At 43.1% G+C, this 16,816-nt stretch overlaps 1 protein-coding gene across 1 annotated transcript in view; it reads left to right on the top strand.

Moving 5' to 3' along the window:
- rell1 (RELT like 1) overlaps positions 1-10,473 on the top strand; it is a 48,392-nt gene extending 37,919 nt beyond the window's left edge. The window contains exons 4-7 of the mRNA XM_048235891.1: positions 956-1,010; positions 4,138-4,392; positions 6,266-6,404; positions 9,750-10,473. Of these exons, the coding sequence (XP_048091848.1) occupies positions 956-1,010; positions 4,138-4,392; positions 6,266-6,404; positions 9,750-9,770 (470 nt within the window). The 3' untranslated portion in view covers positions 9,771-10,473. The remainder of the gene's footprint in view (positions 1-955; positions 1,011-4,137; positions 4,393-6,265; positions 6,405-9,749) is intronic.
- Positions 10,474-16,816: the final 6,343 nt, after the last annotated feature.

Here is a 16,816-nt window from a genome sequence, read left to right as displayed (position 1 = left end):
GGTACTTTTCACATGCAAATTCACTCACACACTTACTTTCTCTCTGCCTGTTTCTCACTATGTGAGAGAGAGAGACTTTTGTGCTGTGGTACTGTCACACACACACACACACACACACACACACACACACACATACAAATACAATAATTTTCCATCTAACCAAGTTACACAACCACACCAACTTTTGAAGAATACAATTCAGTACATCTGCAATGTTTTGAGTCCTTATTCTTTCTTTCTGATCCAGGTCAGTGGTCCCGGTCTGTTAGCGTCTGCCATGACGGCTGTTTCTCTCTCTCTGATATGCTCTGCTCGTGTCGTGCAGTGTTGATTCCCCAGTGCAGCCCGCGGCTGTGCTGTGCAGTGCAGTGCTGTGCTGGGCTGGGCTGGGCTGTGCAGTGGCTCTAGTGATTGTGTGGCGTTTAATTATTTCTGCGTGTTATCAGCTCTGCCCATCACCCAATAAATGCCCCCCTATCCGAGCGGGCTGCTCAAGCGTGATTTTCTGCTAATTTCAGCACTCTCTCTCTCTCTCTCTCTCTCTCTCTCTCTCTCTCTCTCTCTCTCTCTCTCTCTCTCTCTCTCTCTTTTGGCTCTTTTGCTCTCTTTCTCTTTCTTGTTCTCTCTCCCTCTCTCTTTTGCTCCCTCTCTCTTTCTTGTTCTCTCTCTCTCTCTCTCTTTTTCTTTCTCACTCACTCACACATACACACACATGCTCACATACACACAACACAGATGCCTTGAAAGCCATGGTTCATGTGAACAGCTCAGGCTAGGTACTGTCTGAACATGTTTTTCTGCTAATATCAGCACCATGTGTTAATCTTTCTCGTTTTTTCTTTTATATCTCGATCTGACTCACTGGCACACTAATTATTGTCGTGCTGGGTATTAAGGCTGTTTAGTGTTGTATTTTTAGACGTTTTCTTACCTCCTCTTTTTCCCTTTTTTTCAGCAAACACAGATGCCTTGAAAGCCATGATCAATGACAACAGCATCGACTCTGAAGGGTAAGAGGACGGTCGCACTCACGCAGGCAGGCAGGCAGGCAGCCGTGGCCTACTGGTTAGCGCTTCGGACTTGTAACTGGAGGGTTGCTGGTTCGAACCCCGACCAGTAGGAAGCGGCCGAAGTGCCCTTGAGCAAGGCACCTAACCCCTCACTGCTTCCTGAGCGCCGCTGTTGTAGCAGGCAGCTCACTGCGTCGGGATTAGTGTGTGCTTCACCTCACTGTGTGCTGAGTGTGTTTAACTAATTCACGGACACACTATATATATACACACGTGTGTGTGTGTGTATATATATATATATATATATATATATATATATATATATATATATATATATATATATATATATATATATATATATATATATATATATATATATATATATAAATATATATAAATATATATATATATATATATAATAAATAAATAAATAAACACACAGTAGAACTGAGCCGCACACAAAAACAGGCCCATTGGCCGTAGACAGTGGACTAGGAACCAGACAGACATAATCCAGACATCTGTCAGTGGGCCTTTTGATCCTGGGCCAAACGGGTTTAACAGGATGTGCTTTTCACCAGCACACATTGTCATGTCATGTCAGGCCTGGTGTGGCTGGCTGACTTGTGCGACCCTTTTTTTGTCTGGGCTGTCTTCAAAGCAGATTGTTGAATGACTGCAGAAATTGGTTTGTTGGGTGCGGAAGAATAGGGTGCTCTGATCAGACGTTTTCATGAACTGCATGTGGCTTTGACGTAGCACCCTTCCTTTTAAACTCAGTGAATCATAAAAAGAGTAATAATCTGTGGGTCCAATTTTCTCTTCACACAGTAAGGTGGACCATCAGTGCAGCTAGCATAGCAATGACCTGAGCCGTACAAGGGGACACCAGAAATCCTAACCACACAAGAAAAGGATTAGAAACGCCCTATAATAACTACATTAAAGGTTCTTATGCCAAACTCCTGCATTGCATGGCTGTTGAAGACTAGTTGTAATGACATATAGGCCCACCAGGTGGCAGTGTTTTCTATAAAATGCATACACTGGCCACTGGACTAATACTGGCCTGTGCCGAACTGTGTAAAGAAGAGCCGGTGAGATTACATTATGTGTTAAGTAGAGATGAAGACTGAGGAAGAGACACTGGCAAACTCTCCCCAATACTCCACTCCTTTAAAAGAGACTTTGGGTGGGCAGTGTGTGTGTGTGTGTGTGTGTGTGTGTGGGGGGGGTGGGGGTGTGTGGGGTGGAGGGTGAGTGATGACTTAATTAACGTAAATCTCATCAGTGGAGATTAGGCCCATGAATGGTGAAGTGCAGGCCCAGTGGAACTTAACTGAGGAAACCCAGTAACCCCCGCAACAGGGGCCACTGCTAAAAATGGTCTGATGGAAGCCATGCATTCAAACTTTTTATCTTTTGTAAGTGGTTTAGTTTGCCCCACCAGGCGAGAAAATCGCCAAGGACAATCAAGTTAGCTGTTGAATTCTTTTTCGCATTCTGCCTCTGTCAAGCATCAAGGGAGCATGTATTTACTGACATTAAGTACAGTCATATCTTCCTGCCTAGCAAGGCCGCCCTTTGTGTGTGTGTGTGTGTGTGTGTGTGTGCGTGTGTGTGTCGTCCTTGCTGGTTAGACTCACTGAAGCAGCTGAAAAGGTGTGAAGAAGGGGAGTGTGAGAGAGAGAGAGAGAGAGAAAGAGGATGAGTAAGGAGCAAAGTACATGATATGTGAGAACCTCTCATTTTTCATCTTGCACGGAGCGGGTGTTGTGTGTCGGCAGTGAAGGACCCTTTCTTTCGCTCTCTTGTAATTTCTTTCTTTCTTTCTATCTCTCTGCCTCCCTTCCTCCCTCTGTCCATCCAGACAGAGAATGGTGCTGACCTTGGGTTCTGAATGGGGAAGAAGCTGGGAGGGAGCGAGGCAAAGTGGAGTTATTTTTACCAGTGACACCAGGCACGGAGCGGGAGAACGACAGGAGAGATGGAGGGTGGCCGAGGTGACAAAGAAGAGAGTGAAAGGGATGAGAGAGAGAGAGAGGCTGAAAGGGAAAAATGTGAAGGCCGAGGAAGAGGGTTGGCCAGGAATTGTCCATCTAATAAGAGATGGACTAAAAGAACTTGACTGGTTGATTAGGAGAGATGTGAAACAAGACAGAGAAAAATATCAAGTTGCAGATGGAAGGATAGACTAACATGTCCATGGATGAAAAGAAACAGATAAAAGATTGAAAGATGAGCAGACAGAACTCAAATGGAAAAGGAGCAGAGGCAACACAAGGGGACAAGGAAGAGGAGGGGGGTGAAATTGAAGGATGAATGGACACATTGGATGAAATGAGAGAGCGAGAGAGAGAAAGAGAGAGAATGAGGTATTGGCGGCGATGGCTGGTGTGTGCTGGCGGGAGGCTCCACTCTCATTTCCTAGACGGCTGCCCGCCGCTCGGCCGCCTGCCAGCGGAACACTTAGAGCCCCACACACACCCCCAGCCCACAGCACTGCAGGGGGCGGCCAGGATTTATGTGAGTGTGTGTGTGTGTGTGTGTGTGAGAGAGAGAGGGGGGAGTAGGTGGACATCAGGCTGGGACTGGGGCGTGGCTCTTTTTCTCTCTGTGTATCCCTCTCTTTCTTTATTTCTTTCTTTTTTCTATCTTTCTTTCTTTTCTTTCTCTTTCTCTTTCTCTCTCTTTGTATCTGTCTCTCTTTCTTTCTTTTATTCTTTCTTTCTTTCTCACTCACTCGTACATTTGTTTAAGTCTCTAACCCCACATCCCAGGACATTCATCCTTTACCCGCACAGGCGCCCACCCAGGATAGCCATGAGTGTGTGTGTGTGTGTGTGTGTGTGTACACACTGTGCTTGTGGGGTTGTGTGTAATTCTGTGAGTAAAGCTGAGCTGTGTGGGATTTAGTGGCGTTTGGAAAGGTGTGTTATATGATCGGAATGCTGTGACACACACACACACACACACACACACACACACGGATGATGAATGGGCACTTGCTTCTCGCCACCACTGTAGCTGCGTGATCGGTCATATGTTACACGCCAGTGCTATTTCCATAAACCATCATCCTCACCAGTTTCTATTTGTGTGTGTGTGTGTGTGTGTTGTTTCACAGCCCTGTCACCCCCACCTCTCCTATGACCCCCACAACGCCAGGGACCCCAGTGTCACCGGGGTCACCAAGGTTTCCGGGGGCGCCCGCTGCCGCGGCGACGAAGCACACGTGCAACCACCTGCACACCATTGGTGGCGCGGTGACCCAGAAGAACATCTGCAACCGCTGCAGCCAGAAGAAGTGGCCACTGATGCGCCGAAACTCCGCGAGGAAGCCGATTGACCGGCGGGAGGTGACCGTGCTCGCTGTAGGCCGGTGAGTGAGTGAGTGAGTGTTTGAGTGGTCGAGAGTGTGTTTGTGTTTGTGTGAGATTGGTTGAATAAACAAACAGTGAAAGAAGTGTAAGAATGCATATGTGTGAGAAAATGTGAAAACATTGGCAATCTGTAACTTTCCATGTATTTGTGGTGTGCGTGCATGTTTGTGTGTGCATGTTTGTGTGTGTGCACATGCATGTTTGTGTCTGTGCGCACAGTGTGTGTGTATGCGTGTGGGCGTGCTGTGTGTGTGTGTGTGTGTGTGTGGCATGTCATTATGAATTGATAACTTTTTTTTAAAATGGCCATTCCTTTTCGTATGTAGGCCAGAGCCGGTGTGAATGAGTGGGTGAGCGAGGAGATGTCAGTCTTCTTTGTTCTGCTGAGAATTGACAAAGCCCCATTTGCTTGTGTGTGTGTGTCTGCACATGAATACATGTTACTTTGTGTGTGGCACTCCCATTTAACATTCCACATATTTGTGTGTGTGTATGTGTGTATTAGGTCTGTAAATAGATTCATCATTGATATAAATATAATATAAAGCTAATGCTTGTTTTTGCATTCGGATGTCCACATATTAAAGTGGTGACTCCCCAGCTCTTCAACTCTTAGGTGTGTGTGTGTTTGGATGGAGGTGTTATGTGGCGAGCGAGCGAGCGCTCATGCCTTAGCTGTCGTTTGTAAAGCCCGGGCCTGAATGCTAAGTGCACCTCTTTTTCATTTGCCCCATTCAGAAGAATGGAGCCACATGGCTGAGAGGTCGCATTGACCTGCCCTGGTTATTAATGCACTGATTCAATTAGGATTTGAAAAACGCTCTGTGTGTGTGTGTGTGTGTGTGTGTGTGTGTGTGTGTGTGTGTGTGTGTGTGTGATGTATTATGTGCACTTCTGTGAAAGGTTGTTTGTATCTGATTTTGCGCTCCGATGGGGGCAGCCGTGGCCTACTGGTTAGCACTTCGGACTTGTAACCGGAGGGTTGCCGGTTCGAACCCCGACCAGTAGGCACGGCTGAAGTGCTCTTGAGCAAGGCACCTAACCCCTCACTGCTCCCCGAGCGCCGCTGTTGATGCAGGCAGCTCACTGCGCCGGGATTAGTGTGTGCTTCACCTCACTGTGTGTACACTGTGTGCTGTGTGTGTTTCACTAATTGGGATAAATGCAGAGATCAAATTTCCCTCACGGGATCAAAAGAGTATATATACTTATACTTATATTGATCTCCGTAGATGCTATGGTTCTGTGTCATTTAGCTTCTATAGGATTGATCTTCATCAAGGATGTTTTTTAAAGCTAGCAGCACAGCTCTTTTTTTCTGAGACCCTTGTCATTTTCTGATGCCTCTTTTAGCTTCAGACAACCATAACACTTAACAATCACTTGACTTTGTTCATTGCACATGCTTTCATGAAGAAGCGAAGTGAATTGCCGCTGGCTAGCGTATGACTGAACCCAATTAGACCAGCCATTATAGAGTGTTTTTGTTCCACCATTGCCATGATTGTAATGGGTCTGAGTTTGCTATCAGTGTAGTCTGTAAGTGCAGCCAGCGTAATGTTAGGGCTGATTACTCAAGCCAAATATTGTACCAAATATGTCACTCATTACAAGTAATTTTTTTTGTAGAGTTTTTTTCCCTTGAGAAATATGTTAGATGAGTTAGTCATGCATTAGTAAAGTCGAACAACAATTTAACCAGTGATGTTTGTCTTTCGCTCTCCCTCCATTCCATCTTGATCTTTCTCACTTCACTCTATCCCTTTTTTCTCTGTATGGGTTCTTTTTTTCCTTGTCTCACTTTACCTTGTTCATCTATCTCTCTATGTTTCTCTCTCTCTCTCTCCCCTCCTTCCTTTTCCACTCTCTAAGGTTCCGGGTGACCAAGTGTGAGCCCAAAACAGGTAAGGAGCGCCGCACCCTCCTGATCACCGAACCCAACGGGACGGTGTCCGCCGCCGCTCCCACTGAAGATGCAGCCCCTGAAGAGCGACGCCCCTCACAGGCACAAGTGAGAAGCCAACCCCCCCCCCAAAAACACACACACACACACACACACACACACATCAGTTATCAGGGGAAGGGGAAGATGACACTCCCTCCACAAAGCAGTGTACGAGTCCAATTGCTGGTCCACTTTCAGTGGGCAGTGGGTGGCCACACAGCAACTGGATAAGAATCAGGGCCATTTGACACTCTTTGTCTTTGGGTCACTGAACCCATTGTGAACATGATTCTTTCATTCAAGGTAGTTGCTGTATTTAAGACATGTTATTAAGTGTGCTTGCAAAGCAGCACACTTATTGTTCTTCTTAAATTTTCTTATACCTGTAAGCCCGATTTTTGGCCAGCTCCTGCTCCAAGACCTTTTGAGATATCGCCACCGGTTCAACTCTGGAACGTCCGGCCGGAACCGGTGTAGTGTGGAAATTGAAAATGATGTCACTGACCCTTGTCATTCTTCCGCCATATTGATTGAATAGAAAGTTTAAACTAAAGTTTCACAGGTCACAAATTTGGTCCGAACTTCACTTAAACTTGACATATTTGATCCTTGGACCAAGCCTCACAAAAGTTACTGAAAGGATTTTGATTTTCAGAAGCGTTTGCCTGTCACAGCCAAAACGAAATCGGCGGGTGTTCAAACAGGAAGTCTTCCATATCTCAGGAACACTGTCACATATTGATACCTAATTTTGTATATGAACTCGGGACTCCAATGTGAGGGTGCATAAGCTAAAAAAGAAAAAAGAAATATTCCAAAAGTTTCCAGCATTTGGCAAACCACCCACCCGTATTTGGTAACTGCCACCTTGCACCTTTGCAGTTGCACTCCTATCACAATGCCTTCCAAGTATGCACAATGTCTCTGGGCATCCTTGCCCAATCATGAAATCCTTGCTCAGCCATGGGATGGTATGGACTTACGAACTGAAATGTCAAGGAGAACATTAGCTATTTATTGCTGACGTAGTACAGTTATTTTCACATTGACGGTATTCAAATTAAATTTTTCATTATTGTTAATCATGACAGTGGTCGGCAGCACTCCATACGTATTAATATGAATAGGTGTTTCTGTAAACCTAGGGACAATAAACAGCTATCTCTGTTACAAAAATGAGCTGGTAGTCGCTCATTGAAGAGGGAACTATGATAAAAGGATTGTTTTCCTAAAAGCATGGAGTTGACGAAAGAATAAGCAGGAAATGTCACGTTAATGTTAAATACATCTGAACGCTAGGTGGCAACGTTGTATTACATTTCACTAAATAGGCCTACGGTGTGAGCTTCACAAGTAAGGAAGATGCAAATATTATGTAATTTATCATGGGAAATTATTGGAAATGTTATTTCTTGTTTATTCTAATTGCAAACCACACACATCCATTCGTAATCACACGTACACTTTTAATAGCCTACCTTGAAAAGACTCTCATTTCGTTTATTTGATGTTGCCTAGCAACGCAGCCTTCAGAGCAAAGATTCTAGAACAGAGCTTCAGAGAGACACGTTTTGAGTTCGTGGCCAAGTAGCCTACCTAAAATATCGGTTTCCATGTGTATGTGCTGGATGGTGTGCGTCCTTTATGAAAGTTTATAGAGTTACAGACATAATGAGTCATGTTGTAGTGGTCAACATAAATGTGCCCCTTCTGTTATTAGAATGCTAAGCGGAGAAGCATGCTAAGCAGAGATTTAGTATCATTAATTTCTTGTGTGGCTAGCTATAGGGAGGAGGTGTATGTTGCTAATTGGGATTTATGTTGTTTAGCGTAATGCCATGGTCATTTGATATGAGATCCTTGCACTCGTAACTTCGTCACTTGTAACTTTAGGACTGCTATTTTTACTAACAGTAATTCACGAAGCACTTTAGCCTTAAAAGTAGCACCTAAGTCTGTGACAGCTTAAAAGAAGTGGCGAGGACTCCTAACTCCTAACGCGATGTTTTGAAATGCGTCTACTATTGTCTACAGGAGCTTCCAATCGCGAGGGAACTTGCATTGTAGGCATAACTAAGAGATGCAATAACACCACCAACGACCAAAACTAGCCTACTCATTGTCAACATGTACATTAAATGTAACGTTTCATGTGAATCAAATTAAAATGTTTTCTTTGCAAACGTAGGCATAGGCATATGGTGACAGATTCATTTAATAATGCTGCTGTGTGAATCACGGTAAGCGCGAAAAGAAGTGGCCACTTCTTAATGGGACCCACTGTATGGAAGTGGGCTAAGTAAAATAGAGATGTTTCAAATAAGATAAGGTTAATTCTACGATATACCCGCTTGACAACGGCAGAGATAGAACTGGCCTTTGGCCATAGCAACCATCCATTTAGAACGACTGGCCTTCACAGCAACCAAAGATCTGAGCTGTGTTGCAATGTGAGGAAAAGTATAGAAAGGTGATGAAATATACAGAGACAGGTTAAGAAATATAGTGCAATGTAGACCGTAGTATACAGTTGATTTACAGACGGTGGTTTAGAGTAATATGAAGTATTCCTTTATTCTGAGATACATCTGAGATAGGCTACATCAATAGGCTCTCAAAACAACCCCAGGCTCACAAAACAATCCCAAACAGACACAAGGTCTTTATAGAGCAAATCCATATAGATTATTTGCTAAATAAACCAGTAAAACATAATTCATGGGATGGAATATATAACATTCACACTCATAGCTCATATTTTTTTTAAATAAATCAGTGAAAAAGTATCCTGACAAACAAGCAGCTTTTTAATGCCTTGGTCATATTTCATAATTTCAATTCCTGTAGGTTCAAATTCTGTAGGTTACCTGATAGCCCAGTTTGAGAGGCGCAAGACACGTGACATTATTTATTTTTGCAGCCAATCACTGCTGTCATTTTATTTTATTGATTTGATCTCAGTCATAGAAGCTAAATTCGAAGGCAGGCCAAAGGTAAAATCCAACGAACCGCATTCAACCCGCAAGGCAATATCTCAAAAGCTCTAGGAAAATAGCCCTCTCCTAGAGCTTTTGAGATATTGCCACTGCTCCAACACTGAAAGGCACTGTTACAATGCCTGGATCAAGCCAGGTTCAGCATAGCGTATGCCACTGTCTGCTCACGTTGGTGACCGGACCAGGGCAAGCACACTTTCGCAGTTCCCGCCGGAAATGCAGTCTAGTTTTGTTTGAAACACTATCTGGATATACAATGGACTGCCCAAGACGAACTAAAGTTAAAAAAGCTTTATACTCATGACACAACATTGCACCTACAGTATATATCTGAAAAGCATTCAGCATTTAAGTGTTATTGAGTTTGAGTTTAAGGTCTTTGAAGTGAAAATGCATTTTGTTGCCTCTGTCCTAGGAGGAGACGGATGCAAAGTGAGATGAGAGAAGTTGGAGGACCAACGCCGACAGACTGAGGAGAGGCACAGCGCACCGGCAGAGAGAGACTGAAAACAAACGTTTATAATGCATTTTAATCCCAAAGTAAATCCAAGCTATGACCAGCCAATGAGACAACACATCAGCGGTCTGAAAAACCCTCACACACACACACACACACACACACACAGCAGCAACCAGTATGAACACGCCAGCATCACCTACACACACACACACACACACACACACACACACACACACACACACACTCTCCCGTTGGTGGACAGCTGTGTCGGTAAGGGGAGTTTGTCCATCCTCCTTAGCCATAATCCAGCCAATCAGAGGCTGGCTCACAGAGATGATTGACAGTGGTTGAGGTGGTGATGAGAGACAGAGTGAAGAGAATAAAAAAAAAGAGAAGCTTTTTCTTGTCCCAATCGACCATGATCAAGGCCCTAAATCATCCAAGGTCAATTAGCAGGTTAGGGCCACGGACCGAAGCACAAGGGTCGGATGACCTTTCGACCCCACTCAATCCATTGCCGTGATGACCCCCCTCCCTTCACAAACACATGATGGCGTCGCTTTCAGTCGTGACCTGCCCTTTATAAGGGGGAAAAAAACATCACTGTCAAGTGAAGAGGCGCAACTGTTAATGGTTAAACCCTCATGGTGCCACTGTCAGACAAGAGGTATGTGTGTGTGTGGGGTTTAAGAGTGGAAGGGTGGTGACCTGATGTCTCCAGTAGGTCATAGGATCCAAATCCACATCATGTCACATGAGCGGTGGTGGAGGCGGCAGCTGCAGCGGGTGTGATCCCTGGAGCCATTTTCTTTTTCATTTCACTGAGACTACAAAAAGGACTGCAAAAAGGACTACAAAAAGGTCCTGGAGTTCACACACTCAGCTCTCACAGGGTACAATCTTTTATCCGACACCTCAGACTCCTCAGTGTGTATTCTGGAGCGCTGACACAAAATACACATCCTGGAACCAAGTACCTGGACAAGACTGATCGCTGTGCACACACTCCAAAATGCTTAACTGCCTAAAAGAAATGTAACAGAATAATATAATGATAATATAATGTCTTTATCCAAATGCTACTCAAAGCTAGCTAGCCATTTATCTTATCAACGAATGTTTATGTCCTGTTCCATGAAGATAAATGCAAGTCCTGCTTATACACTAACTGCCAGTTTGTAATCGGGTATCACACTGGACACCTAAATTCACAATGTTGTATTACCTCACACTGAAAGTAGATTCATGGAGCCGTCTACAGATATATCCCCTCTGTGAATATTTGCTAGTGTTAATGTACAACGCTTTTGACAAGTGCTTGTTCAAAGCATTTGCTTAACTATAAATCACTTGTCTTCCCTTCATCTTTTTGATTTTAGTGAACGGAAAACACTTCTCCCTCTCCTCCTTTCATCACTCCTTTTTTCTGTCATGTTTATTTGACCCGTTCAGACAGATGAGGTGGTGAATGTGTTTCTTCTCTCGTGCTTCCTCGCGCGTTCGTTTGGTTTAGCATTTCACTGAGCATAGTGAGTCCTCCATGCCCCTCACTGAAGGTGGATAAAGAGTAAAGACAGACCATACCAGCGAGGGTTTTGAGTCTTAGTGGAAATTTGATGATGTGCTGCGGAAGTTAACAGCTTGGTGTGTGTGTACAAGAGGTGTGTGTTTTTGTATGAAAAGAATAGATGCAAAGACCAGATATTTTAACAAGGTTTTGTTTGCTTTTGTCTCGCTCTGTTTGGTTGTTGCTGATACTGTCATAGGGGTAGACGGACCAGTTTCTGTTGGCCTGATGTTGGCATGACTTAAAGTGAAAGCAAGGCTCAAGTGAAAGCGTGTGGTTTCATTGCATTGCCATCTGACAAGGTTAGTGAATGAAGCTGCAGACGCATCAGCTTCTCAATGATGGTCATGACGGTCTACCCCAGTCTGTGACGATGTTGCCAAACATAGCTTATTTGTAAAGCCAAAAAAATTACCTCAGAAAAAAAAACAAAAAACAGTGGCCTTGCTTTAGGGGACAGCCAAGTTAGAATATTTGTGTGTGTTTGTTTTGCTATCTGTGCACTTGAGGTTTTGCCAAAAAAAATGTACAATTTTGTAACACACCTTCTTTGTATTTATTTGTTTTCCTTTGTGAATGAATTCATCAGTTTGTACAGGATTGTTTTTTTTTTTTTTTTTTAAAATTGTTAAAAAAGCTCTTTGTGCTTGTTAGGCTCCAAGACCATCATTCCAAGTGATGAGTTCAGTTTTTGTTCCTTATTTCCCCTGTGTGATGCTGAAATCAATAGTTCATTTTGTGGGATGAAAATAGTTCTGTCTATCTGTCTGTCCAAAATTGGGGGCAGACAGAGAACGCACAGCTGGACTTGAACTTAATACTATTTTGTTTCAGAGGTCCAGCCAAAGAGTTGATCCTTTTATTTTTATTACAGCTCTCTGCCTTAGGGAATTGTCTCAATCAAAGCAAGTTCAGCATTTCACCAGATTGACAATAAGAGGCAAAAACTTCCAACAGGGTGTGGTTTGTGCTGTGATAAGTGTGCACAGCATGACTGACTGACTGTGATTCATGAAATCTGAATGAATGGAAAAAATGGCCTTTTTCTATCATGCATTGAAGCTGTATGGGACTGAACTTACACCAGTGGCACCCAATGTGAGTTGCTCACCTCCTTGGTTATTGGTTATCCCTGTATGATGATGCGTCATCTGTCTCTGCACATGTGTTTTGAGCAGGAGAATAATCCAACCACATCTCTTTAAATTTTAAACATTTTAATCCTCATGGTTTATGCACTTTCATCATAACCCTGTTTGAGTCTGAAAAGGAAAATCTTTTAAAAAACAAAAGTGCCCTAAATTGTATATAATTAGTTATAATGGTTCCCTTAGACATAACATGAAACTAATAACCCCATATAAACAATACCCTGTACAAGGTGGAAGATCCCCAAGGTGATTTTTGGGGTAAGCTTCCACAAACAAGTCTGGGTCATTCCCTGATCCTATTATGCATCAGGGCCTCCTAGTGTCTTTTAAGTCTGCATGTATTTGACAGTTCCACTGTTTTCTGCGAGACTTATAAATATAAATTGTGTGTAAAATATATTTAATAAAGAAACAAATATTTAGTTTAAAAAAATTGTAATTATAAATGCAAATAATATTTCATAATAAAAGCACTAATAAATATATTGAGAAATGTGCAAGGGAAGAGTTGTGGAATCTTGAGTGCAAAGAGCCTTTTTGTACAATGCATTTATACATTAAAAAGATTACGATGGTAGTGATGCTTGATTTCTTTTCTGTTTTTTCCAAGAGGTAAAATTATACAGTTCATTTCAGCTTGCCTATGATGCTCTAATAAAGGGCAAGGTGAGTGATACCGTGTGTCCGTACACTTACTGTATGCCTGTCTGTCTACTGTGGATTTCCTGTGATCTTGTTATTTCCACCACCAAGCGACATTGGTAATTCCTTTCTCCTTTCGGGCCTGTCATAGAAGTGGCCTGAATGAGCAAACCAGGAGATAGGTGGATGGCAGCATCAACTCATTTAAGCGTGACTCAATTAACGCAGTTGGGCTAATCACAGGTTTGAGTGGAGCCTGTGTTCATGAGCAGATTAGCATTTCTGCGCCATGCAAAGGAGTGTAAAGTACGGCCTGCAGCGTAGGGGGGCGGAGAGTGCTCACAACCTCTCAACCATCAATGAGATGCACGGGTGGAGAGGAGCCCATGCTCACAGCACACACTCTCCACCGCAGTGCTTTGAACGAGACAAGTGTGGTGTTTATAGATTTGATTTCCATCTTCCACACTGAAAGTATCCACTATATGCCCGAGTCCAACATTCCAACGTGTGAAGACGACTCCAAATTCCTTTCAGCTTCCTTTTTAGGGGACTTTGTAAACTGTCCCTTAACCATTCACCATGCATAGGGAGTATGGTTCCATAACTCTCCAGTGTCTGTCTATAAACTTTTCGAAACCAGACTTTTGGCTTTGGCTTTTGTGAGGTATAACTAATACCAAAATGACAAGGTTTAACTTTAAGTCATGGAGTGGAACAGAAAGTGCACTTTGCTACAACAGTTTTTGTTACAGTCAACTCAAACAAAAGTGTGTTGTCATAGAAGAACTAGTTTAACAGGGTGTTTGAAATGGTGTCATTACACAGGGTGACTTAACAAGGCCAGTGAACTCCAACGGTGAGTGTTAGTTCCTTTCCACTATTGAATTGCACAGGAAAGTGACTCTTGTTCCCTTTTCATAACAGGTGGACACGAAACCAAGCTGCATTCTTCTAACCAATAGATGGTATGTATCAATCTAGACTTAATGTCTAGATATATAATCCTGTTAGATATAATTGCATACAGGTGGTCTTTGTGTTTTTTACCCAGTTGGCTAATTATTAATCTCTTTTGGCCATTATCAGGGTCAGTGGGTTTGACCTTGTCCTCTGGCTCACATCCAGAATTCAACCACTTCCTTCTCATTCTATGTTCTACGGTGACCCAGACTGTGTTCCTATCATTTCGTTTCCCCCAAAACTGTCCCCTTTGCCATGTGTGTTTACTCTACGACTCAACAAGATACTCATTCATTTGGGATGTTGGGTCAGTTTTAAGGTGACATTAATGGTTAACCCTTTGAACGTGAGAGGGCGGGTAAATGTTGACTTTGCCAGCTCTAGTCATGCGTCAATTATTAACTGCTCCTTTTGGTCTCAAGTGAAACAGAAATGTGTTCCATCCTAGTTTATGGATCTGTGTGGACTATGTATCTCATTCCAGGAACCACAGGCCACATAAACTTTCCAAGCAGATCTTAGTAATGAGTTTTTTACATGTTTGAGCTAACGCTGATATGGTGTATTCATAGAAAAGGACTTCAAAGGAAATGTGCTTACACTTTATTACATTTATGTGCTGGCATCATGTGCAGTTTCCAACAGTAACCTTTTCATATTCTGTTCAGGACAACCACCAGAATACATTTAATGCAAGTTAAAAGTACAGATATGATGTAGTGGCAAGTGCTTATAGAGTTACTAAGACCACTAAGAACCCGTCACACGGGTTATGAGATATTTGCAAAGCTCTAGGGTTGTGAATGTGACAGTTAGTGCTTGTGGTATTTTGGCTCTTGTTTTTCTGTGCATTCACAATAAAGTTGGCTTCCCTCTAAAGGTCACTCAGCTTTTACCATAGATTATACAGCCACATTTGAAGATTTCTGTTCATCAGCTTTCTAAATAGAGGCGTTAGTGTTTATGTGATGTACACACTGATTGACAAGATCTTTGGTTGAGAAGAAAATATGTGAACTCATGCACCAATACTAAAGCTTATGATTGGTGCAAATATATATTGTTTGACCAATGAGGAAAAGTGTGATAAGGTTACAAGCTTTAATACAGGCTATTCTTGCATGCACCCCCAGGAAAAGGGAAATCACAGGCTTTGTTTTGGACCTTTGTCATTTGGACTGAGTTGAACAGCTCAGCCAAACCCCAGATAAGATGCGCTACAGTGTCTGCTGACAGGTTAGCATTAGTGGCTTCAGCTCCATTTTACATTAAGTGCTCCCGTTATAGAGAACTTCTGTGCTTAGTATATACATATTATAATGCAGTTTAAATCAGGAGGGGCTGATGCCACTGGTGGAGGTAGATGGGTGCTCCACCACAACCTCTAACAGCGCTCCTACTTCTTTAAAAACGCCTAATGGGATCGATGATGGACGGAGACACGGACAGACGGGAGGAAGGAGAAAAAGAGAAGTAACCCAAAGTCACAACTAACCTCTAAAACAGCTCTCTGTTCTGACCTTAAAAGGCCTTGGGAGAGAAAGAGGAAATCGTGACACTTTGGTGAGAGAGCAAGACAAGTGGGAGGAAGAGAAAGAAGAAGAAAAAAAACAAAACAAGACAAGACAAGAGAGCCGCGGCTATTTTGGGGCTATTAAGAGAGCGGACATCACAGGGAGTCGGCATAATTAGGATGGGGTCAGTCTGTGAAAAACATTCTAATAGCCATCAGGAGGCCAGGCCAAACTTAGCTTGTTTTTCTCTCCACTGCGGAACGGGTGAGGGAGGGGGGTGGGTGGGTGTCGATGTCTAAAGTACAGTCTTGGACGGAGAAGTTTATGTTCACCTGTCACTATTCATGACCTCAGGGTCTAGTCTGCTAAGACTCACACGGATACACACAACCACAATCACAGATCTAGTATTATTGGCTGCCTTGTGTAATGTGAGCCAATGATACGTTGAAATACAAAACAATAACTGCTGCCTCTCAGGCAATGGATAAAGGCAGACGTATACACACAGACCAACATAGAGCATGTGAGTTCATATCTCCACATCTTAAGGACACAATTGTGTGTGTGTGTGTGTGTGTGTGTGTGTGTGTGTATAAATAGGTGAGTTTGCTGAAGGGGTGGCCATAATGTATTTACTGAGGCTCATGTGTCTAATTATGACCGCCGCTTAGAGGTTTAGTCAGATTTTTTTTTCTTTTTCGCATGGCCAATTTTCTATCAAGGATTCCCGAGACACACATTTTTCGTTTTAATCTGTAGCCCCCCCGCTGGACTGGACCCCCCGAAAGGAGGATAGGGCAGACACAGTTTTCTGTGAATATCTCGAGAACCGTAGGGTTTAGGAGGACCACCTTTTTGTATGTTGATATTAAGGGGCCATGTCATCCCATTCCATAACCACTCATTTCATGTATAGCGCCACCTAGTTAAAAACAAAAAAGTAAAAATGAGGTGTTGTAATCGCAGGTATCTGTGACCTAACATGGTCAAAACTGCACGAAGTGTAGGATCATTATGACACCCTCTGAATGCACGCCAAGTTTCGTGGAATTCCGTTCATGTGACTTATTTTTGTGGAAAAAATGTGCTGGACTGGGCGGCGGTCATATTTTGCACCGCTCTGCGGTACATCTAGTTTATCCCCATTTAGATGGCTGATCATGTGGCAGTTTCATGCCTTGA

This window comes from Alosa alosa, chromosome 24 (genome assembly GCF_017589495.1).
Source record: "Alosa alosa isolate M-15738 ecotype Scorff River chromosome 24, AALO_Geno_1.1, whole genome shotgun sequence".
Lineage (NCBI taxonomy): Eukaryota > Metazoa > Chordata > Actinopteri > Clupeiformes > Clupeidae > Alosa > Alosa alosa.
This window is presented reverse-complemented; position numbering and strand designations above follow the sequence as displayed.